The sequence below is a fragment of the Lates calcarifer genome, linkage group LG5 (genome assembly GCF_001640805.2).
Source record: "Lates calcarifer isolate ASB-BC8 linkage group LG5, TLL_Latcal_v3, whole genome shotgun sequence".
NCBI classification, from domain to species: Eukaryota; Metazoa; Chordata; class Actinopteri; family Centropomidae; genus Lates; species Lates calcarifer.
The window spans coordinates 7,178,179-7,202,065 of record NC_066837.1 but is presented as its reverse complement, the minus strand read 5'-3'; the positions used below and the strand labels follow the sequence as shown (position 1 = coordinate 7,202,065).

General features: G+C 39.3%; 1 protein-coding gene across 2 annotated transcripts in view; it reads left to right on the top strand.

Moving 5' to 3' along the window:
* The first annotated feature begins 2,601 nt into the window (after positions 1-2,601).
* Positions 2,602-23,887, top strand: part of nr3c2 (nuclear receptor subfamily 3, group C, member 2) — a 74,216-nt gene continuing 52,930 nt past the window's right edge. For both annotated transcript variants that reach the window (XM_018690866.2, XM_051070530.1), the window contains exons 1-2: positions 2,602-3,021; positions 4,603-6,414. In XM_018690866.2, the coding sequence (XP_018546382.1) occupies positions 4,622-6,414 (1,793 nt within the window). In that variant the 5' untranslated portion in view covers positions 2,602-3,021; positions 4,603-4,621. The remainder of the gene's footprint in view (positions 3,022-4,602; positions 6,415-23,887) is intronic.

The following is a 23,887-nucleotide window of genomic DNA, read 5'->3' as shown; positions in this document are numbered from 1 at the left end:
TCTTTAAAAAAGAAAAGAACAAGGAAACAGTGCACTACCAGTCCAGAACCAAACAGCAAACTGTTGAGCACTGCGACTAGCTGGAAAACATGGTGAGCAAGTACAGAACCAGATATTTCCTTCAGCAGTTGATTGAGACCAAAACAGAACTAAAAGGAAAGCGATTATTGTCTTTATATTCATCAACGACTCCCCATAAATTCTAATGTTTCCTTGCATCTTTTGGATTTGCACAGTTTTCTAATAAGTTTGCGTGTTTCACAGGTTTAATTTTCTAGCACCAAATATCCACCTGAGAGGAATCCAAGATCAAGCACTTGGTACAAAAAAGGCTGAAGTAATAAGCAAAAATATATTGTCAGAATGACTTATTTGATGCAAAGTCAACACTAAAACATTTTAACAAGACAAACTAAAGTTGTGAGGAAAGAAGAGGAAATGTCAATTGAGTATATTGCTGCTGGGACAACTACATTATCACTTTAGATATGAATGGTCCTTAAGAATAACTCAGCTAAGCTGTAATGATAAGCAGCTGAGGCAGGATGGTGGTGACAGACTGATTAAAACTACCTCTGTAATTACCACACACGATGGGGACAGGGTCTTCTGCTGAGTTGACGAGTGTTTTGTTTCAGAGTTAACATGCTCCAATTCACCTGTCCCCATGAGGCGCAGCATGCACCTCTCTGTTATGCCTCTGACCCTCTCAGCTACTGGAGTTGTCCGCTATGTGTCTAAACTGGAGTCGAAGCCTGCTCCTAATCATAGCAATCACTTGTCCAAAAGGATTTTCCTCCCCCCACCCCCACAAAAGATGGCTATTTTTAGCTCCCATGTATGAGCAATGGTTTAAGGCCAGTGTGATTATCATTGATTTGACTAAAATAATGGCACTTGAGAGCTTCAGTGAAATTCAATGGAGCTGCCTTCAATTTTACCAGAGAGGCAGCCAATTATAACTGATTTTATATCAGCCGTGTTCTGCTGTCAGTCTGCAAAGTCTTATGACTCTGTCACTGAGGAAAAAAATCTGTGATGCAAAGCTAAATTAGATTTGCTCACGATGTGTTTGACTGGCACCCATTATGTGCAATGGACAAGTGGGAGCAGCATGAATGAGGGTGGGAAACGTTGGTTATATCTCAATTCTCCTGCTTTTTCTGAAGCAGGTCCCCCATTCATGGGTGATTAACAGGCAGATCAGGGAGGTGGGCAGTGTTGCTTGAATGGCTTTGACTAATCTAACTGCTGCTGCCTCGCTTGGGTAATGGCTACAGGCTGGCTTGGAAAACCCAGACAAGCAATGAAGAGAAACATTCAAACTACTGTACACGGCTCCACTCTCAAAGTCCTACATGCACACTTTTACGCAGCCGCATGAAAACACTACAGAATGTGACTCGACTGACTGACAACTCCAGAGATTAAACTGATTACTGGACATTGCTGAAGTAAAACCAGAGTCCACACTCACATCGACGCCAGTGAGCTATTGGCTGTAAAATGTAAATAACAGCTTAATCCAGATGATAGCGTCACAACCATTTTTTTTTTATGTTGGTGTCACAAATAAACACAGATGCCCTGTACTTTCTCACAAGTACACCAAAGGACATTATCAGTGAGGTATACTGACCTCATCTAATTGAAGTTATAGTATGCCAACTTGACTGTGTCTGACAGAGTCTGAACAAAGTGTGGGTATACATCTATTCTATCTATTATTCTTTCCATTGTTATTCACTTTTAAACAATTTTCCTTTTTTGGTGCTTTTCACTTTCATGAACTCACAGCTTCACTTGTAAAAACATGATTCAAAAAATGTCTACCTACACATGAGTGAGCGTGTTTATGATGGTGGTTGTTGGTTGCAAAGACAACTGCAGCTTGAAGCCTGACCAAAAGTGGAAAAAAAGACAGTTAAACTAAACTTCTTGTCTATTTTGGACACATGAAGTTTTGTTTCACTAGCGTTGTGAAATTAAGTCTTTTATCCTGTTTCAACATGGACTGAATTAAGTGACATCTTGACCACTCAATGGATTTGCTTTTTGAACAGCAATAGAAATATTGCTCCACCTAGTGGAGGCAGGCGTTATGGTGTTACAGGGCAACATCCTGACTTGATTTCACTCTTTACAGTAGAATGACTCTTGCCTCAGTATTCGTAGGGTTTATGAGCTCCACGTTTACTGTAAAATGGGATATCCTCTTATCTAAATTGTGGCTGCGCGTGTGTGTACATGTATGTGCAGTATAGTTCCATGGGAAACCTTTTCAGAGGTGGCACTAGAAGAGATTGTTTTTTAAAAAACAGCATAAAGTACGGTGAGAAAGGAGGACAGGGGATTAAACGCCTGCAGAAAATGTAACAAACTTGCAGAGGATATTTTATTTAAACCAAACAGACTGCCTCGCGCTGTTAGTCTGAGAGTTTATCTCAAACAACCCTGCACTGAATCCGGTGCCCTATTTCCAAACGGCTCTGACTACCTGCGCCCTGAGCCCCTCCCTCCTCCCCCCCGTCTCTCTCTCTCTCTCTCTCTCTCTCTCTCTGCCTCACCCCTCCTCCTCCTCCTCCTCCTCCCCCTCCTCAGAGTTTGTGTTGCACTCGTTGCAGTAGGAGGGTCCATGTGCACAGAATGACGTCGCTCTGACTGCAAGTCTCTGACCGACTCCTTCGTTTGTTTTTATTACTCTTTTTTATCTAGGGCCCAGAATCTGTAATCTGCAAAATTACGGCCATAATGTGAGATCATCTGCCGCTGTCGTCCGACCCGTCGCTGCCGTTCGTCCTGTCAGGAGCAGCGGCTCGCTGTTGAGGATTACTAGTGATAATACGCAGTAGACTTCTCCACTGTGTCTAGCTGTCAAACTGTATACTATGTATTGGAAAGAGTAGACAGAACACATTTGTTGATATTTATTGACTTTTGCTTTGCGTATCTTTTTTTGTCCTCTGGATTATCGCTGCCCAGCAACACAGCCACCTGACAACTCTGAATGTCGTAATTAAGGTAAGGAAGGACAGAGCTCAATGTTTGACTGTACATTTTAATTTGGCGCTGGCTCTGAGATAATGAAAGCAAACTCCTCGCTGTTAAGTCGGATAACTCAATTCTTGCATCCCCGGTCCGTTTGCTGGGGAAGAGAAATCTAATAACTTTCAACCGGGACCGTTAGCGGACCTGTGTCTGTACCATAATAAAAGTCGTCAAGAAGTTTATGTAGTTTATGTGAGTACAAAAATAACCACAACAATTCTATTTCAATGGATGGTAGATTTTGCATGTCTGAACGCACCTGTCTGGAGGTACTGAGAAATATCTCGTGCTGTCATTTTTGTTTTTCTGACTTAAATCATTTAGGTTTTCTCCCTACTGCACTTAGTGCCGCTTGTTTTCCCAACATGCTGAAAATGCGACTACTTTCGCACAGAATTTAAAAAAGAGATCACAGCAACACCACAGCAAAAATCCTCTATTAGTATTTATTCTGCGCAAACGCAAAATGGAGAGAAATGCACAGTTGCATGTCCTACCGAGACAGGACAATCACGGCTGGAGTAAGCTACAGGGAGGAATTATCAAGCTGACATTTCTTTCATTTTTAATTTTACGTTCAAGAATCTGCACACACGTGTAAGGGATATTTTGCAGCCAACGTGCATAACTTTAACTCAAGATATCTCGGCTACTTGGGAGCTGAGCTCTTCAAAGAGTGCAACGTACCATGAAAAATAAATATTGAAACATCCCCTGAAGCAAAGGCTTAACATTGTTACTGTCTATGTCAAGTGTCTTAATTATTGCCTGTATTTTTATTGCTTTTACACATGACCGGGCTGCTCCAGCCGCTAAAACAACATTTCAAGTTATGTCGCAGCTATGTTGTGGCTGCAAGAGCAATAACTATTGAGTGGCAGCTGTCGGACCAATCCATGAATGGCCTGATGAGGCTGGTGGATTTCTGGCTGAGCTGTCCAATAGAGGCGCAGCAGAGGTGGGAATTTAAACAAAAAGCCGAGCCGACGTCACGTCGATACATTAACCCTTGAAATGCTTTTTTCCTTCAAGTTATCACTGCACATCCCCTGTAGTGCAGCGATAAGGAGCTTTATCTGTGAGAGAGGAAATACTGTACAGACTTGCTTAGGACTTTTTAAGACTTAACATATTGTATACAATTTTTCTCATGTATTCTTAAAAGATAAGTAGCCATAACATAAAAATAAGTGAAATCTATTACATGTTATTTGAGAAGAAAATATTTATACATCTTCTCACGACTCTTTCACATTAGCCTCACCTTTTTTGCCTGATTAGGTTTTTATTCACTGAAGCAGAACTTACTGCTTAGACATCTACCCAGAACTGACAGACTGTATTGATTAGCATATTCCTGAATATATAATTTAGTCCCATATGAGACTTGTAATCTCTGCCCAAAGGCAAATACCCTTAATACACATTGCCACTCAAATCTTATTATTAATCCAGTGCCTTATGTGCAGCTGGACTACAACAAATTTGAAGCAACAGCATTGTAAGATTTTCTCACTTTTTCCCTCCTTTTTTCCTTCTTGCCTTATTTTCCAGGTGAATCAATGAGCCAGCAATGGAGACCAAAAGATACCAAAGTTTCTTTGATGGAAGCGATACAGAGAACAGATGGTCTCAGGTCCCCAGCACCATGGAGTACTGCTGCAGTACAGAAGATTCAAGTCTGACTAACAATGATATCCTGATGGACATAGTCAATGTCAGCTGCCCTGCTGGAAGCCCGGCCACCGACTGCAAAGACAACAATACAAAGAAGCAGGAGCAGCCAATGCTTCGGCTCAGCCAGAACCAGCCATTTGTTCTCCCACACTTCAACAACTCTCTCCATGGTCATAAGCAGGAAATGGACTCCAAGGAGCTTTCCAAGACTGTGGCTGAGTCTATGGGTCTGTATATGAATGCAGCCAGAGAGGCAGACTTTGCCTTTAGCCAGCATGGGGGCAGTACCAGCCCTGGGAAGATGTATCCAGTGTGTGGACGGGCTCTAGAGGAGACTCAGTGTGGTTCCACAAAGAGCCCCAAGTTAAAGCAGTTTAGTTTCCAGCAGTCCAGCACCACTCCCAGAGAATGCACCACTGGGACTCCAGTTAGCTCAGCATCTATGCTGGCCTCATCTCTGTCCTGCAGCCCCCAGACCTCCAGCTCCATCTCCAGCCCTGGGGGCAGCAACAATATGGTGTCGTCAACCACCAGTCCTCCTACGTGCTTTGGACCAGTGTGCTCCTCCGTCAGCAGTCCTGCCAGCCAGACGTCTTGTGCTGCAACTCTGGCCAACATCAAGCGCAGGAATTCAGCCACATGTAGCCCTGTAGAGTCCACCACAGTGGGCTCACCACCACTCACCAGCCCTCTCAATATCATGAGGTCCCCCATGTCTAGCCCTCACAGTATGAGTAGTGTGAGATCGCCTCCGTCCTGCAGCACTACATGTAACATTAGGTCATCTGTCTCGAGCCCCACAGGTGGCAGCTGCACCAGCACCGCCAATAACTGCAGCACAGTAAGGCCCTCCATCTCCAGTCCAGCCACAGGGGGCACTATGGCCGTCAGCAGCCCACAGAACCCATCCTCTGGTGGGTTTCCCGTTTCCAGTCCTGCTGGTGGACTTGGTTTGGTGCAGAATGACACCAACAGCCCAGAAGCAACAGGTCTGACCAGAGACACAGACTTCAAGAACTTTGAGTTCCCTAAAGTAGAGATGGTAGACGGGGAGGTGTTCAATGTCGGCTTAGACCAGATGGGCATGGTTAAGTACATTAAGAACGAACCTGGGACTGACTTCAGGAGCATGTGTTTAGGTAGCTCCAAATGTAATGTGAGTAGCACACCCTTTATCACACAGATTAAGAGTGAGCCAAACAAAAATGAGGGATGTATGAATCAACAGCCCTATGTTGAGCAGTCACCGTCTCTTGGTCTCTTCCCTGCGTCTGAGACCACCTATTTGTCCCTAAGGAATAACATTGATGAATACAGTCTTTCTGGTATCTTAGGACCCCCTGCCTCCTCTATGAATGGGAACTATGAGCCCGATGTGTTCTCCAACAATGTCCTGTCTAAAGGGGTTAAGCAGGAGTCCACTGATGGCAGCTATTACCAAGAGAATAACAGCATGCCCACATCTGCCATTGTTGGAGTTAATTCCGGTGGACACTCATTCCATTACCAGATTGGAGCCCAAGGAACAATGTCTTTCACGCGGCATGATGTGAGGGACCAGTCCAACCCCTTGTTGAATCTAATTTCGCCCGTAACGGCGTTAATGGAGTCGTGGAAATCTCGGCCAGGCATGTCAGCCAGAGGTGAAGCTTACGTGGGTCAAAACTGCATCACGGACAGCATGTCAAGGTAAGAAGAACGAAGACGTCTCTATGTAGTCTAAGTAGTCTAAGTGAGTGTCTTACAGTGTGTCTCCATGTCTCTGTGATGTTTTCTGAGTTCAAACATTCCAGCTTTGCTTTAAAGAGAGCAGTAGTAATTTATCCTAAATAATGTTTTTTTTTCTGTGAGTGTACCTGTTTAATAGCCAATAGCCTGTCTCTGTAGAGGATCTGATAAATGGAGGGCCAGTTTGTTACAGTTAGACTCATATTGCACAAGGGATTTAGGGCGTTTGCTTTGAGAAGTGCAAAATAATAACAACAGCAGGGCTTGGGAAAGGCAGCGGGATGCTGGCAGGGGGAACAGGAATTAAAGGACGGGGTCCAGGTCATTGTTATAGTAGCATGTGATCACAACATCATCTCTGATAGCACTGCCCTGTGTTCTACTGTAACACAGAGGCAAAGTTTACCTCTTATCAGGGGCCTGTGTGTATGTGCAACAACAAAATTTATTGGTCTGTTATCGGGAGCTCCAGCTAAGACCTTGTGTAATGCAAATATCTGTTTTTATGGGCCTTAGGCCATTGGCAGCATCATAAATTATGAATGATTGATCACATGCTTTTGTTGCCAAACTGATGAAATAAACAGTTGCTTTTGTAAGGGTGGGGGCTGAAACAAAACAAACAGGCCAAAGGGAAAAAATCTATAATAGCCGCCAATCTGGTGAAGCGCAACTTTGACACAGTTGTTGTGCTTCCAAAGTATTCTGGTGTCCTAGTTGCATGAGAAGTTGAAGGAAGTAAATTATCATCAGCAGGATTAATAACAGCTAATATCAAAGCCATAATATAGATATTGTTGAAAATACAGTAGTACTTGTATGTATATTCACTGAAGAAGTGAGAGATACTGATTATTTATTTACAGTAAATCAAAAGAAAGGTTTGCGGTTTTGTCTTTTTAAATAACAGTGTCTGCCTATTGGTGTTCTTATAAAATATGTTGCTATCATTTATTTATGCACGGGACATCATAAATTCACAGTTTTTATGAGCTGGAGTAAAGAAGCACTAAAAAAAGTCATAAATGACTTCCTGTTTACTCATCGAGGTATGATAAAAGTCAGACACTGTGTGTAAGAGAAGTACAACACTATATATGACATTGTTGGGACATTGGCGTACATTGCCCCGCCACATTGTTTGACTATGACTTCACCATGACAAGTCCAGACTGAGTTTGGGCAGTGATATTGCACAGAATCTCAAAATGGAGATTTATTAGATAAAAAGTTTTCCTGATTGAATTTGGAGAAACCAACTTTGCAGATCTCACTGATTGCACTGCCATTTTCAGTTGTCTGTTTTCATTTTCTTCAGCTCAGCTACTGTCATTCACATTGAAGAGACAAGTTTGGAGGAAGGGATGAGGAAAAAGACAGCCAGTTTATTATGGTGTTTCATCACTGCATATCACACAGGTCATCAACCGGCAACTTATTTACTGTAGTTTACAAGTGCAATGCAAAATATTACCGATGACAATGGTTAATAGTGCCTTTAAATTTTTAAGTGGACGGTTTATGCAGCGATCCTAACTTAATTATTCAACAAGATATCACTTTTTTTATTGTCATTCTATATATTTAACACAGTTATTTCTTGATTATTCTTGATAGTTTCATACTCATATATATTAGATGATTGTCCTTTTTGTATTTCTAATCGAAAACATGTAGAGTAAGTAAATTGTGTGAAGGAGCCTATGTATGTTTTTTCACACCTCACATCATCCATAGATCTGACCAAATTATCTTATCTTCTTTTTTATTATGCCCTCTCTGTTTGACGTGTTTATTCAGGTCTATATGTACAGTACACGCTCGTCTAGAGAGTAGATACTCCATCTGTGTGTGCGTGTGTGTGCTATAACAAGGCTTGCAGCTCTGAGGAGACTGATACAGCCCGTTACCTTGGAGGCGACCCATATGGCAGGAGCCAAAGCGATGTTGACGGGATCACTGCCACCTTGGTCCTAATGAGATCCAGCTTAGCCCTAATGTCAGACAGGATGACAGTAAGAGATGGGCCACATGGCAGCCAGCCAGGCCGACAGAATAGCAGACAGGCACAAACACACATATACATACATACATACAATTAATGCATACACACACACACACACACACAAACAGGTATACAGAAATGTCTTAAGGTAGAATGCAAGAATCTAACATTTTTTAGAGGTTGCCGCCTACTTACAGTGTCCTGTTACACCAGTAGTATTGTATTGATTGACAACTATACTTAGACATAAACATAGGCTTATTGTATCATGCCTGAAATCTGAAAGTGCACTGCAGGAAATCTGTGATACCATCGAGCTTTGGACTGACTAGATGGTGCCCAGGCCCAATATCTCATAGGCAAAAATATTACGTAACCATTAAAAAGCACAACTAAAACTCTTTGATCCACTGAAGCCTTGGATGACAGAGTGTAAAATCCCTCGGCTCTTTTTTTTCTCACTTTGGTTTCCTCTGTAAATGGTTTTAATTAAAAATGGCTGCTCATCTGAGCAGTCTGGATTACTTTGTGCAAAAAAAAAATGTTTTAACTCAGATTCACAAGAGAGGAAGAAGGGGGAAAAAACAGTTGCCTTAACCAGAATTGTTGTATTTATATGATGTTTATTTAAACTCATTGCTTAGATAAACCAGGTGGCCAGAATACGGCATTGTACAATTAAAGGTTTCTTTGTTTAATTTTTCAGCACAGCAAAAAACTTGAATTCCTGTATTTATTCTCTTGAACAATTATAGATGAAAGTCCATTATGAAAGAAATCTGATTTGTATAAAATTTAGAAATATGGAAATGATCATAAAATGACCTACATTAGTGTGCTGGATTATGTTTGCTCGCTGTCTAAATCTCCAAATCTCTTTTCACCCTATTTAGGGCATTTAGGGTTTTCACAGTAATGTTTCATCAAACAGAATTTCTCCAAAACTTTTCAGTCCTTTGACATAATAATATCATAATCTGACAAATGGTAAAGACTCAAAATAGAGGCCAACAGTATATTTTTTAAAAATGTTCAGATATTTAGATAAGCTCTCATTAAAATTTAAGCCTTTCTGATAGCCATGAGAAAAGTAGCACCTTTCTAGAGCCAGACATTTCCCTTGCTTTAAGCTTGCTAGCCAGTTTCTATAGATCGACAGTATGCCCATCATGAGGAAGCACCAGATTTACGGAGGGAGAATGCTTTGCACTGGACTCTGGCCAACTCTCAATGTTCTGCAGAGGGATGAAAAGGCATACTCCTGAGAGCACACTAATAAGGCTGTAATTGTATGTTCCTCCACTAAATTAATGGATGGAAATGATTTGATTAATTCAGACACCGCTGGATACTAATATCCAATTAAATCCCAACACCAGGCATGCACAGCAGCTCCTAGTGCATTATGGGTTACTGACTATAAAGCGGGCAGCTGCTTGTTTGGGTTGTGAAAGGGATGTTACAGGTGAAGGTGTTGGGGAATGGTTGTGGGTCTGATATGTCTATGCATTAATTTGTGTTTTCTCCCGTATGCTGTCAAATATAGAATCATTATATTGTGCTAAATTTTATCTTAAGCATGTGCTGACAGACTTGAAGTAACAGGTTCATGTTTTTCTATCATTAGTGTCAATCTTCTTTCGTTCTGTAACTTGAATCAGTAAAATTTAATGAACATCAGCTAGCCATCATGTGCTCAGTATACAGATTTTTGGAGTCACATTCAGGAATAAATAAAGCCTGTACTTTCTTGTACTTCAGAGCTAGAACTTCATTTCAAAAGAAAACACTAATTTATTTAATTTATCAATATGTGTTTCAAAAGGAATTTTAGGATATATAATACAAACTGTCAGGTGACTAGTTCATGTTTTTCAGTGTGACTGAAATTCTGTAAGATAATTAATTATGTCGGACACTATATTAGTTACAGGATTTGGCAGGGCATACAATAGATTATACTGTATCTATGCATTAGGACTATTATTACTATTAGGACTGTTTAAAGTATAAAAGTGTAATATTTTTCAGGCTGTACATATTTTAATGTGCACTGAAATAAACTGAAATTGTCTACTAGAAAAAATCTAAATGAATAAAACACCTGAATGAAAAAAAAAAATCTTAATACATAGAACCCACAAAGATTCAGTGCTTTATCTTCTGGGCAGCCCATCACTTGGCGTGGGTGGATTGGAGGCAGTGTAAAGCAGAGTGTAGAGGCAGTATGCAGTAAGGTATGAGTAGTAAGAGCTGGTCCAACTGGTGAAATCCTACTCTCTGCTGTTCTTAAAGTATATTAAAAAAAAACTTAAAAATGAATGCCTGGTAAAGATAAAAGCTCTTTGAGAGAAATTTTAGACCTTGGTTTCAAGGTGAAAACCTGTACAGGGTAAAGAGAAGGACTTCTGAAGAGCTTAGGAGTTTCTAAACAAAGGCTTCATATGGCTGCATGAAGCAGAGGCAGGGGAAATCTTCTCCAAATGCTGGATACAGGGAGTTAGTAAGCTGCTGAGTGTTTAGATTGTGCTAGGAATGATGTTTGTGATTGATCTTGATCTCATTAGAGATATGTTTACAATGCTCGAGCAGAGAAGTAGCTTAATGCTATCACCCCCATTAATGCAGTTTCATAGCCTCACATTGGGATTCAGTTTGTTTCACTTGTGTCGGGCTTTGCTGGCCAGCAGATCGACATTAATTGATATTGTGGACTTCCTCAATTTGGTATGAATCACTGATGGGACTCATTTCTCAGAGACTGGTAGACTTGTTCAACAGCTCTGTTAATGAAGGCTTGCCAATTTTGGCATGAAATCATGCAAATTAGTCAAAGTCATGAATCATTCACATTTCACAACCTGAAATTAAATTGATAGAGGACTCAGGATTATCACACACAAATAAAAGTGTTAAGTGTTATCTTTTTATCAACAAGTACCATCATGGACAGCCAGTATACCTTGATGTATTGCAGTTCCTCTCACATCCACTGAGCCATTTACCAACATGTGATTTTCCAGTCAGAACACTCACATTTTAAACAAAAGCTCTGATACACCCACTATATGCTACCTACCCAGCACAAAACAGCAGGCAAACAAAGTAGCCACTTGCTAGTGAACATAGTGGAGCATTTATTTAATATTTTCCACAGGAGTTGGTGGAGACCAAAACAGAGCTAAAAAGAAGAATGTTGAACTTACACTTGTCAGGTAGCCAGAGGCTCAATTCCAAGTGAACAATGATGTTGTGCTGGGCCTGTTGGGTGTTTAAATAGGCATTTTTTTCTAACAAGTTCACCACAATGACTTTATAAGGTGATAATATGTCAATGTTGTGTTTACAACTTGTTCCACTGGCCAAAATCTATTTATGCTGTTTTAACGGGAAAGTGGTGTTACTGTTAAATCATTTAGAGTAAAATTCTCATCACTATCACAGCCTCTTAGCTTTTCCAGCAGATTTGGTTGTGCTAGAAGCTCTGTTCAAATAACACAATACTCTTGCTTTCTCTGTCCAGTGCTCACTAAGTCACGTTAATTTTTTATTTAACCCTTGCTGGAGGTTGACAAGTACAGTAGCTAAGATTTTAATGCTGATTTTAATGTCATTGTCATTTCTACAAGAGAGAGAGAGAGAGAGAGAAAAAACTCTAAATACAGAGCAGAGGGAAGTTACAGATCTGATCTAAATGTCCAACAATGTTATCTTAAAAGGTATAGCTATGAAGGCACAGGAAAAGCCAGCTTTTTTTTCAGCTTTATGAATGGATGGTTTTTTTTTTTTTTTTTTACCTTATGCTACTAGAGCGTAGGAGAAAATGCCTACAGTGGCTGTAATCTTTTTAAAAGAACCAAGATGATACAGTGTGGCACAATGATTGGATGCTTTTGTTGCAAAGAAGAGAAACCATGTAAAAAGTCTCCACTCTGCCTCTCCCACGCAGAGCCATGCACATACACACACAAGCACACAACACCGCCGCCACGGCCGCCAACAATAACAACAACAGCACACATTCTAGGCCGGACTTGACACCCCAATAAAAGTGTGGTTACTGCTGGCCAGGGCTCCTGGGATTTGAATGCTTGTCTTGTCCTCATTTGAACTTCTTCCTGAAACACAGTCTGGTGACAGAGGGCCAGATTTCCGCTAGGCTAGGCCTGTAGTTGGAGATCTACTCTCTATTACCTACCGCTGACATTCCCTTCTGTTGTTGAGGTCATTAACAAACTGCATAAAGGAGGCGGAAACTGAATACCAGAGCAGCAACAAAGCATAGTGCATGCTTGTGTGTGGTGATGAATGCCCTGATTTTTATAGCGTGCCGCTTTGTGAAATACTGTAGCTGAATGGCAGTCTTTTGTGTACCAAGTACTTTGTTTACCTTGCACGCAAGAAGTCTTGAAGATCTCTCACAAGTGGCCTTAAAGATTTCCTGAGTCATGAGCTGTGTAGGCAGGTTTTGTATGGAAGTGAACTTGAATGAATTGCACTGTCATCTGAGAGGATATAGCAACACACTGCTATCAGTAATATAGAGTAGGGTGACTACAGGGAAACATGCACATATTAAATCACAAATTACAAAGATTAACTGGTCATAAGAGCCCATCACCACTGTCATAAATAAAAAAGAATTGTTTGTTGAGCTAAATGTAGGCGGATGTCTAATTCATTGGGTGGACATTATTCATTCAGAGCTATAAAAAGCAATGAGATCTATATTTCATTTTTGGTAGAGAGGATGCAGAGAGAACCTATCTCAACTCACTCTCTCAGCGCATTATTGTCTTCCTCTTGTATCCAGATATACTTGACTGAGCAAACAAGGCATGCCTTTATCATTCATGTTTAATTAGAGTTTGCCCAAGTGTCCGTGCCAAAGTGCTTACGTTTAAACCCAGTGTTTGTCTCGTCAGTTCCTCCATGGAAAGGATGCCATAGAGGAAGACACTTTAAAAAAATGTTAATTTTTCAGCTTGAAAGGTTTCCAAAGTAGGTCATGCATAGTTGGCTCCAATAAAGTGAAGGGTGTGTGTTTGTTTGCTGGTGGGGGGGTTACTCCGGGTCCTTTTACATAACATTTCCATTCTCACACAAACACACACACACATACACACACACACACACACACACAGAGTGCATCCACAAACACTTTTACGTCAGCAGAACCCATGATTCACAAAAGTGCTGTTGCCGACTGTGACTTAAAACATTAATAACTTTGTTGTTAACTTAATTCATGACACAAATGACCAAACAGAGGTGCAAACAGTAAGAAATGATCTGTGTAGGAAATGAAATCTGTGAGAATTAACTCTTTAATCGACCTCTTTTTAGGTCCTCTAAAGGGTTCTGATATAGTGACCTTCATAGATATTGTTTCAACAGTGGCTTTTTCTGGGCATCTACTTCGAATTTTTAAATATTAACTTAAATTGTAAGATAATTTTATCTAAATTGTGGGGGTATGCTTTTAAAATTTAGATATGTCACAGAGATATTACACCTAACATATCACAGCTATTATCAAATGTCACAGTGTATATTAACATGTATCTTATACTCAAAATCTTTGTTATTTGTCTTTTTGAAAAAATATGTAAAAACATCTTGTACATCAACCCACATAAAGTATGATTGAAAAAAAAAAAAACATGTTTTAGCTTTGAATTTTATTTTTTATTTATTTATTTATTTTTTTTTTTAAATTGGTCATTATGGTGGTGACCTAGAAAACATTTACGAAGTGTCTCCTTTTGCTCTACTGTGGGGAAAAAACTAAATGATTTGTGATCTTTGTCAAGCATTCAGTTGAACCCATAAAAGACCATCCCATGGAATCGCTGTTATTCACAATCTGGCTTCTCTGGGCACACAAATCATGTATGTAGGAACGCGGCAGCTCATGACATACTGACCCAGCAGGTAAAAGGAGGCTTCCAAGGATCAAGTGGCAACTCAAAGAAAAAGATACTATGTCATTCCTGAACCTGTTGGGAGAGATCATTTGCTTGCCTGACGCTGCAAAAGAGTAAACGTGTTTGACAGGAAGTGTAATATGATTTCTGTTTTCAGTGTAAGAGACAAGAAAACTCATAATTGAAGGGATATTAAAGGGTCAGCTTTCTCAAATTACACAAACACACACACACACACACACACACACTTACAACGAGAGAGAAAGAGGAAAAAAACAACTCTCTTTTCTCCCTTACCTCAGGTTGTGTCTAGTCATGCAGATAGTTTTGGTTTCACTTGTCTAGGTTTTGAGATGTCTGTCTCTGAGACCTGTGTCTCCTATACAATGGGGGTGAATTTTGTTTGCAGTGCTTTGAAACAGAACACATCTCCATTACTCTGAATTATCACTGTGAACCATTTTCATTGAAAATACTTTCTAGCCCCTATAAAACCTGTTGGCAGCAACTTCTGTGGATTATTCATAGCAATAGTGAAATTCCATTCACCTCCACAGTATTGGTGCAGAAGCAGAAATCTCAAAAACAGAAAAGGTTAGATTTCCAACCTTAAAACATTTTATGTATCAACCAAAAGGCATCTGTAGCACAGAGTATTAAAAACTGTCAAGTACTGAAAACTGGGACTGAATGTCAGATCTTGTTCCAGATTAAAATTAAATTAAATTTTTCCAACCTAAAACTATTTTATTCAGGCAAAGTTTTTGTCTAGTGTGTTTAAACAGCATTTAGCATTTCATAAGTTTGGTTTATTTTGTTAAATGAAAAACATGTTAAAGTAAGGTATTCAACAAAGTCTAGTGTCTGCCCTAGTATCAGTAAATTTCAAATTGCACTGACCCAGAGTTTGTTTTTGTTTGTTCCTCATTGGAATGAACAATTTCTGTATGTATTGACAAGATGTCTCAGAAACAGTATTTTAGAATAGAGGGATGGTAACTTGGCAGCCATTATTTTTGTTCTAATGAATGGTGGGTGGTATTTGTTTCTGATCGTAGCGAGCACAAATTACTTTGCATGTGGTCGTGTGTTTGGGAACTTGGCCTTTCTATAAAGAAATGAGCCAGTTTAAACAGAAAGACACAGACTATTGATAGGACACCATGATGGCATCAGCTTAGTACTGTCCACAGTTCTGGGAAATACTCAGATCTGGCCATTCTCCCTGTAGAGTTTACTGCACCATACCTGGCACAAGCAAACATTCTCCTGTTCAATGTCTGCTTTTTGTTTCGCCTGCTTCCCTCTAACATAGCTACAGCTGCCTGTTTCACTCTGCTCTGAAAGGGAGACAGTCTGGGGCTTTTTGGGGGGAGTTTTGACTGTTCTCTTTTATTCACAATCAGGTGCTGGACCTTGGAGAAAATGAAAGACTCTGATGCACCATTATACAGTAATATTGGACTTTGAGCAAAGGAGTGAAAGAGCACATTTATACCTTGATTAATTTGTTGTTTGTCTAGCTACACTCAGCCATGCTCAGATGCATATCTGTCTAGTTTTTGGTTTGCTCTATGATTAGAGTGGTATCAAGATTATAAAGGAGCGACAGTGATAATACAGTATGTAATGTAGGTCAAGATTCAGGTTTATCTGGTGCATTCTTTTATAATGGTGCCATTGTTGCCTCAGCACTTACTTCTCTAACCAACATTAGAGTTACAGTAACACAATCATACATGATATATATAGTTGATATACAAACAAACTTAACTCATTTAATCCTCAGTTTAATTTTTTTTAAACTTACATGTTTCTAAAATAGACAATCTATTGAGAAGAAGTCTACCTCAATACAACAGTCTAATGTCTTATGTATATTGAAAGACTTAATAGCTGCTGTAACCATTTCTCCTCATGGCCCTAAAATATTTATTTACAATTGTGCTATTAAACTGCAAGAAATGGGTGCCAAAATCCACAGTCCCGTAACATGCAAAAATCAATTCTGAAGTTCAGTTGATGGTTATGTGAGGTTTTAGCAGTCTGAGATAGCCAAATCAGTATGGACAGCTTCCAAAAACTCTTCCAATATACATAAAACATGTGGTCAGAGTATTAAAATAGACCCAAAAACATCCTAAGCTATCCTTTATAGTTTAATGCTAATCATTCAAATTATTCTAATTATAATAATTATGAATATCCTCAACTGGAAGACAAAAAAATTCTCTTTGTGACCACTTGGTATTCTATAATTAAATGCTTTACACCTGGAATGGTTATGCAACACTGTTACTAACACATTGCTTCAACATTATACTGAATGTAAACCTGCGTTCCAAAGGCCAATACATATTTTCCAGCTGTGGGAACGTTATTGCTCTTGCTGACCTAGATTCCTGCTTTATTAAACAGTATATTAACATACTGTACATGTGGTTCACCTTGGAAACTAAACATCCAGTTGGTGTTGTTGCAACTCTTGGTTGCTGATACCAGCAGTCAGAGAAAACAATGGTCTTCCACAAACCCATTTCTCATCAGTGGGTTATTGATTTGGGGCCTTGCACCAAGAACTCTATGGACATGATGATGAATTTTTAACCACAATTTAAACCATTGACCTGAAGCCTCATGGCCTGTAGCTGTTCTTGTTGTGAAAATAATTATGTTAAGCCATTCCCCAGATAGTCAGGTCACACTGCTTTTCTTAAAGGGGACCATAATTAGCCATCTTAGCACCATTCTATGATACATGTGTTTCCAGTATAGAGAAAAAAAGGGCTTGTTTTGCCAAATTATTTTTGTTAAACTTGGGTTTGGAAGTTCTGTTTCTGAAACCTGAGAGGAGAAACATCTGTCTGCACCTAGTTTCTTTTGGATTGGTAGTGGAGGAGGATGTTATCCTGCCTGTTGTGAATGTAGCTGACATGCCTTAAGATCTTCCGTCATTCCAGTACGATTACACCCACTCGCTCCAGTGCCAGTGACACGTGCGCCTTGTGGTATTTCTGGCTCACCAGGAGAAAATGTCTTGTTCAGGTGTGATGCTGATTCTGCCTTTGCAGTTTTCTGTTTGACAGGTCGACTGATTTAGTTGATAGACAGGATCTAACTGGGACATGCTTGAGTTTGACAATGCCATAGTAACATCAAAGCAGAAGAATAAAGCCAAAAAAACTGACGAAGGTGATGACCCACTTATGCATATAACCTACAGTATACTGGTTAGCCTTGTACAGTGGTCATGTAGATAAATAGAATGAGTTTATTATCTGCCCTGACGCACTGTTTAAAATTTGCTTTGCCTTTAGAAGAGGTCATTTCCTACCATAAATTAAATACAGAGTGGAAAACGACCTCCACAATCTTGAAATCACTACACCGCCAAAAAATTGTCATCAAGAACATGTGTCCATCATTAGGGAATGTGTCAGGTGATTTGCGGTAAGAAACTTGATTGTCTTTAGACAGCTGTCATCTACATTAGAAATCTTCACCAGGAAATGATTCTTAAAATACAGTATGCCACAAGCTTTACTGTAACATCCAGTTATTTTTATTTGGTGTGTCATACGTTCCTGGGGCAGTGGTTACTCTAAAGAAATACTGTAGCTTTACCTAAAAAAATACAACTTGAAAGCTACAATCAGTATTTTTAAATGAATAATGTATCATTAATAATGGATCAAAAGACTGTATATAATGTGAAATGTGTCACAAATACAGATGGACTCATAATTATTTGCAGTTCCTCTCAGCTCTACAAAGTGTTTTAGCATCTTTCAGCTCGCTGTTTTGGCTTTATGACCAGCAACCTTATTGTTTTGTTCAACAAGCCAAATTCAACAAGGTTTGTTTGCCATCGGTCCTGTCATGCTGTTAGAGGTCGCCTAACAATAAAATGTAACTATGGGCCAGGGTGCTCACACAGATGACGTATGAGTTTTTGTAACCCCCACCCCTCCCCACCACCACCACCCGTGCAGACAGCTAAGGTTAGTGACAAGGTATTGAAGAAGGAGGACTACTGAGAACCTAAACAAGCAGATATTTTTCTTCAGAGTTGTTTGAGACAAATATAACACTAAAAGAAGAGTAAATATTGGAATTAAATTTGTCAGGTAGCCATAAGCACAACTCCAAATGAATGTACATTTTTTTCTGTCGTCTGCTGGATGTGTCAATACGTGTTTTTTGTGTCTGGTTTGATTTTGATTTCCTTAATCCAGCCTGAGAGCAGATCACACAACTACCATAGAGTTACAGAGTAAAAATATGAAGAATGTTCCATTTATATAAAGCTAATGCAATGTACAATTTCAGGGTTGGTAGAAAACTATAAGCTCTAGCTCTGTGCCAGTAAGAACTAATTATGCACAAACACACCTGGAAGTAGTGGTCAATAATTAATGATATTGCACAACACAAACACTGAGTGATTCATTGTTTAGCACCAAACACAGGATAGGGATTAAAACAGATAATTCTGCAAGGATTACAGTATCAGCTGGTGCAGCAGGAATGGAAGTGATGTTACTAGCCCACATATGAAATAGTTCATGTCACTTGTTCACCAAGTGTCTCAATCTGAAAATATCTGTCAGATCAGGTAGACATCCCTTTTTATTATCGTCTTATTCTCTTGGCCCTGGCATTAGTTATTAGAGCTCCCATCTGTGGGTTGTATTAGACAAGCTCTACTGACAGCATGGCATTTTTTTCCCCCTCTGTGAACAAAGCTGCATGCTCATTTCATGCAATATGAATTAAGGGCCAAACACTCACAAGTGTTTCAAGGGGTGATTTCCCCTTAGTGATTACACTGGAGAGGTGCCAGAAACTGAACAGGAGAAAATTACCATAGTGTAGAGAGAGTAAGAGAGAAAAGCTGTTAAAATAGTATGGTACTTGGTGCGTGCCTGTGTGTATGTGTACATGTACAGTATGTATGTGTGTTTGCCTTAGACAGAGTGAAAGCAAGAGAGAGCGAGAGGGAGAGAGGAATACAGACATGGAGGGGGAGTGAGAACTAAAGTACAGTAGATAGCTGCATATTTTATTGTCCTGTATCTATAAGACTAAGACTACAGAAGAGCAGAAAGTGAACTAACAATAGATTAATACATTTTAGAGTGCTCAAGACTGCAGCCTGTTTGTCACATTTTCCCAATATTTTTAGAGAAAGTGGGACAAATTTTTTAAAAGTTTCCTTGAAAAAGGAAGTGGGATGTGGTCAAAAGCTCTAGGAATAGTCAATTAAGTGGACTTTGCTTTTAGAAAATGTATGACAAATAAAATGTGTAAGTAGGTGCAAGTGATCTTTCTTTTTTTTCTGCTAGGAGATCACTTTGTGTTTGTGTGACCTACAATACCTAGGAGCAAGTGCGTTTTTGGTTTTGACAATCAGGAACCAGAAACTTATGCTGACGTTTTGAATCTACAGTCTTACTTGTTTGGGTACAATCAGTGGCTGACATTAGCTTCACTGACATGACTCAGCGTTTTGTAAGTGACATGGTTACTTAAGCTTCTCTATGTGTGCTGTTGTTATGCTAAGTTTTAGTTTTTACAAATACATTTCAGAGGGCTTTTCAGGATACAACAGCATGTCACATTTGTTGTTTTCTTTGGGCCTGGTTCAATTTGTTCTCAATCAGGTCACCTAGTGGTGTTTCATTAAAGTGGCTATCTTAAGGAATCTAGGGAATCTCCACTCACTTCCAAAAACCTGTATTTCACTTGTGGTCACGGTGTTAATAGTAGTACAGCTGTTATATTATGATTATTATGTGTGGCCTCTGACATTTTGCACTTTGTACCAAAAGTCGTGAGAAATAAAATTGGCTTTGCCCTAGTGAGGGTAGGGATGGGGAACTCCAATATAGAGTAACTTTGTATCTACATTTCCTCACCTGCAGATCTATTTAGGTGATGACACACACCATTTACACAATCCCTTGATGAATGGCAAGATAAAATGCTGAGTCAAATGCTCAGTGTACTGCATCACGTTTCACCCCCCCACTCCACCCCAGATTAATGGTGTTGAAAATGAGGGCACGTCACATGTGTCGATGCAGTGGGACAGGCAGTGGCCTCAGCAGATCTGGCTTGAAGGCTCAGTCACTGTACAAGCTGCTGTATGTATACTCTCATCATGACGCATGTTAAAAGATTTGAATAATTATTCATTTTCTGGTCAAAACTCACTATGATAGCCATAAGCAGAAATCATTAAAGGCACCAGTGTTTGTGCAAATGTACAGCTAGTATTAACTCTTTGAAACTTCTGGTTTTCTCCTCAGTTCTTCACATAAAAAACTTCTTGAAATGAAGTTTCAGTTTGCCAAAAATGAAGTTAAATATATGTATTTCTTGTAACCTCTTATCTCCTACTAGGCGACATCATAGTAAACTTTTCTTCACAACATTCATGAGTATTAGCATGCCAACTGTTTCATAGTGGTGTTTGTGTAGGGCTTACAGTCCTCCTGTTGCCTAGTTTACATTTGATAGTGCTACATGCAAGCTGACATGGATTCAAAGATTTAGATCCACATTTGTCTAATGCATGCTCACCAATGGTCAGACAGAATTTCACGAATGCCACAGTTTTGGTCCCATCTTTTTTGTCTCATTGTGGTATTTAACAAACATCTGTGGGTTGCATGATTTAGTTATTCTCCCTCAGTGGGCTCCCTTTGGTTTTGGTCCCCTTGTGGCTCCCTTTGGGGTGTACACACACATGCACACAGACACACATACATGCACACTTGTAAACAACCACAGCTGCTTTATGGACATGTTGATATTTTAGTGTGGCTTCTCATTTTTGGCTCTGAGAGAATATGTACAGTTTGTTTCACCCTACAGTAACTTGTGATTTACTCATCAATGCATCGTTTTTAGAAGCAGAACTGTTAAAACTGAATGATGCCATTTAGAGTTCCTGGGAATGAGGCTTCATGTAGTGTTTGCAGGATGTATATTCATCATGTGTGCTCGGTAAATAGTGAATACCGCTGATGTAATTACAGTATACAACTAAACTGCACACCCCAACATCATTAAAATGTTACATAATTATAAATTCTGTCCATTTAATACAAGAATTAATTAATTTAAAAGGTCTGCAAGAAAACTTAGTATACCCTTCATTAGTGAGATTCCATTCTTTTAATATTTTGTATGTTCACCTTTTTTTTTATGACGAATACAATCCTCCAGGGCATAGATGATACCAGACTTGCACAAATCTGTGGAGAGATACTTTGACATTTTTCACAGATGATTTTTTTCAGCTGCTCTTTGCTGGAGGGGTTTTGTTGCTCTACCCTGAGCTTTAAAATACTCCAAAGGTGTTCTATTCGATTCAAGACAGGGGACGTACTTGGTCAGGTCACAGTTTTCTCTTTTTTCTCTTTTTTGAAAACCCTTGTGTAATTCTGCATGTATGTTAGGAATCATTGTCATGTTGGAAAAGTCCTCTGCTGCCAAGAGAGAGATTGGGAGTCATCTTTTCATTCAGTATTCCAGTATACAAACTTAAATTCATGGTGCCACCTATAAATATCATTTCCCCTACAGGGGCTGCTGTTTAGAGAAGATGTCACTGTGGTTGTCCTGTCCAAGTCCATCTAATCCATGTAAATTTATTCCCATCCAACCAAAGAATGTGTTGCCAATATTTATCAGGCCTGTTTTCATATTCTTTCACAGAATTTAGTTTCAGTGTAGTCTATGTAAATTTGTTTTTAATTATACATAAGATCCAACAGTCTACACATTATCTTAAAAATAAGACAATTATTATTGTTTTATTATTATTTTGAAGCATTTAGCACTTTGGAAATATTGCACTGGGGTATATTCACTTTTTTGTACACTATGTGAGTGTACATAAGTGGTCCAACCTAATCAAATGTAAGTATTCACTATTACACTACTACTCAAAGTTAGAGTAAAACCTACAACTCGTGCTACTGTTGGACCAAGGGCTCAGAGCTCCACCGAGCACAGTGAATGCATGACAACAGATTTCTTTTTTTAGATAGCTTCGATCTATTTTGAGAGATGGGTAATGATACAGGACAGAGACTGAAGGACATTCAAACCTGTCAACTCCTCTTTCTTCACACCTCATTGGTCAGAGGGAAGATGGCATTGATGAAAGGTCGTGGTGACTCTGATTAAAAGAGAATATATTCAGCTAATCCACAGCCAGCGCAGGGTAGTTTCTACTCGCTGTCTATCGATGGATCGGGTAATTGATCCGATCTGTCCTCACAGAGTAGAGCTCACTCTGCCTCCAGCATCTGTTAACCCTGCAGTGTATTAAAATCACCTTAGGGTCTTGTTTACAAAGGAGTGTGCCAAGGGGAGGGTTACAGCATGTTCACATTTGTCAGCTCACCTCTATACTAATAAAGACAGAGAATAAAGAGATTTGTTTTTCTTTTGCTTTGGGGCCCTTCATTTTTTAAATAGAGAGCGTAAAATTCTGTTTCATATCACATTGATCAAGTTAGAAGGACAATGGAAAATGTGGTTGAAAATGTTGTCTGTTATGTTTTTGCCAGTTTTTGACCACAGTACTCAGCTCTGTTTCAAAAAAATAAGCAATTCAATAGCTAAATTAGTCTGCTAATGTTTTATACTCTCATAAAGTGACATAACAGTCTGTGTGACTGAGAAAAGGGAGGTGCAAAGGTAGAAGAAAGTTTTTGCTTTAAGTATAACACCACCTTAAAAACCTATGACACAGTTTACCTGCAACAAATCCTAAAATCCTTCAGATAACAAAAATGCTCAAGCAGAATTTATATTTTCAGTTGGAAGCAATGATAGTCTTATGTTTGTCATTTAGACGTTTCTTGGAGGTACTGCAATTCTCTAAACAAAGGATTTCCCTGTATGCATGACATGTAGACTTGATGGAAGACTTTTTTGAATTGTTGTGGTCCAGTATTTATTTTCCAATATCTCTCATTTACATAAAACTACATTCTGCAGCAAAGTGTCTCAACATGTATCTGCAGCGCCAGCATTTTTTTCCCCCCTCTGTCACAGGACGCAATGGGAATTGATGGTGCCCTGTGAAAGACAACTTTTAAAACACATCAGGGCTGTACAATTTCCATATACTTTATAAGCCTAAACAATCCAAATGCATATTGCTTTGGAATTTCTTAATTCAATCTGAGCTTATTTCATATTGCTGATGCACAGACTGGCAACACTGACATTAGGAGAAGACAATAAAGGAGGGAAAAAATAGCTGAAAACTGGATTTGATGAGATGAACAGATTGTCTTCCATTAGTAATGTCTGTTAAGTTAAAAAGATGTAAATTATAGAATTCTCACAAAAAGATACTGCATGCTCTTGTGTGTACAGTATTTACACACACCAGTACATGCTCAAATAAAAATTAAACTTAATAAAAATGTTAAATAAGCCCCCATTTGTCATTTATTACTGAAGCCACATAAAACTG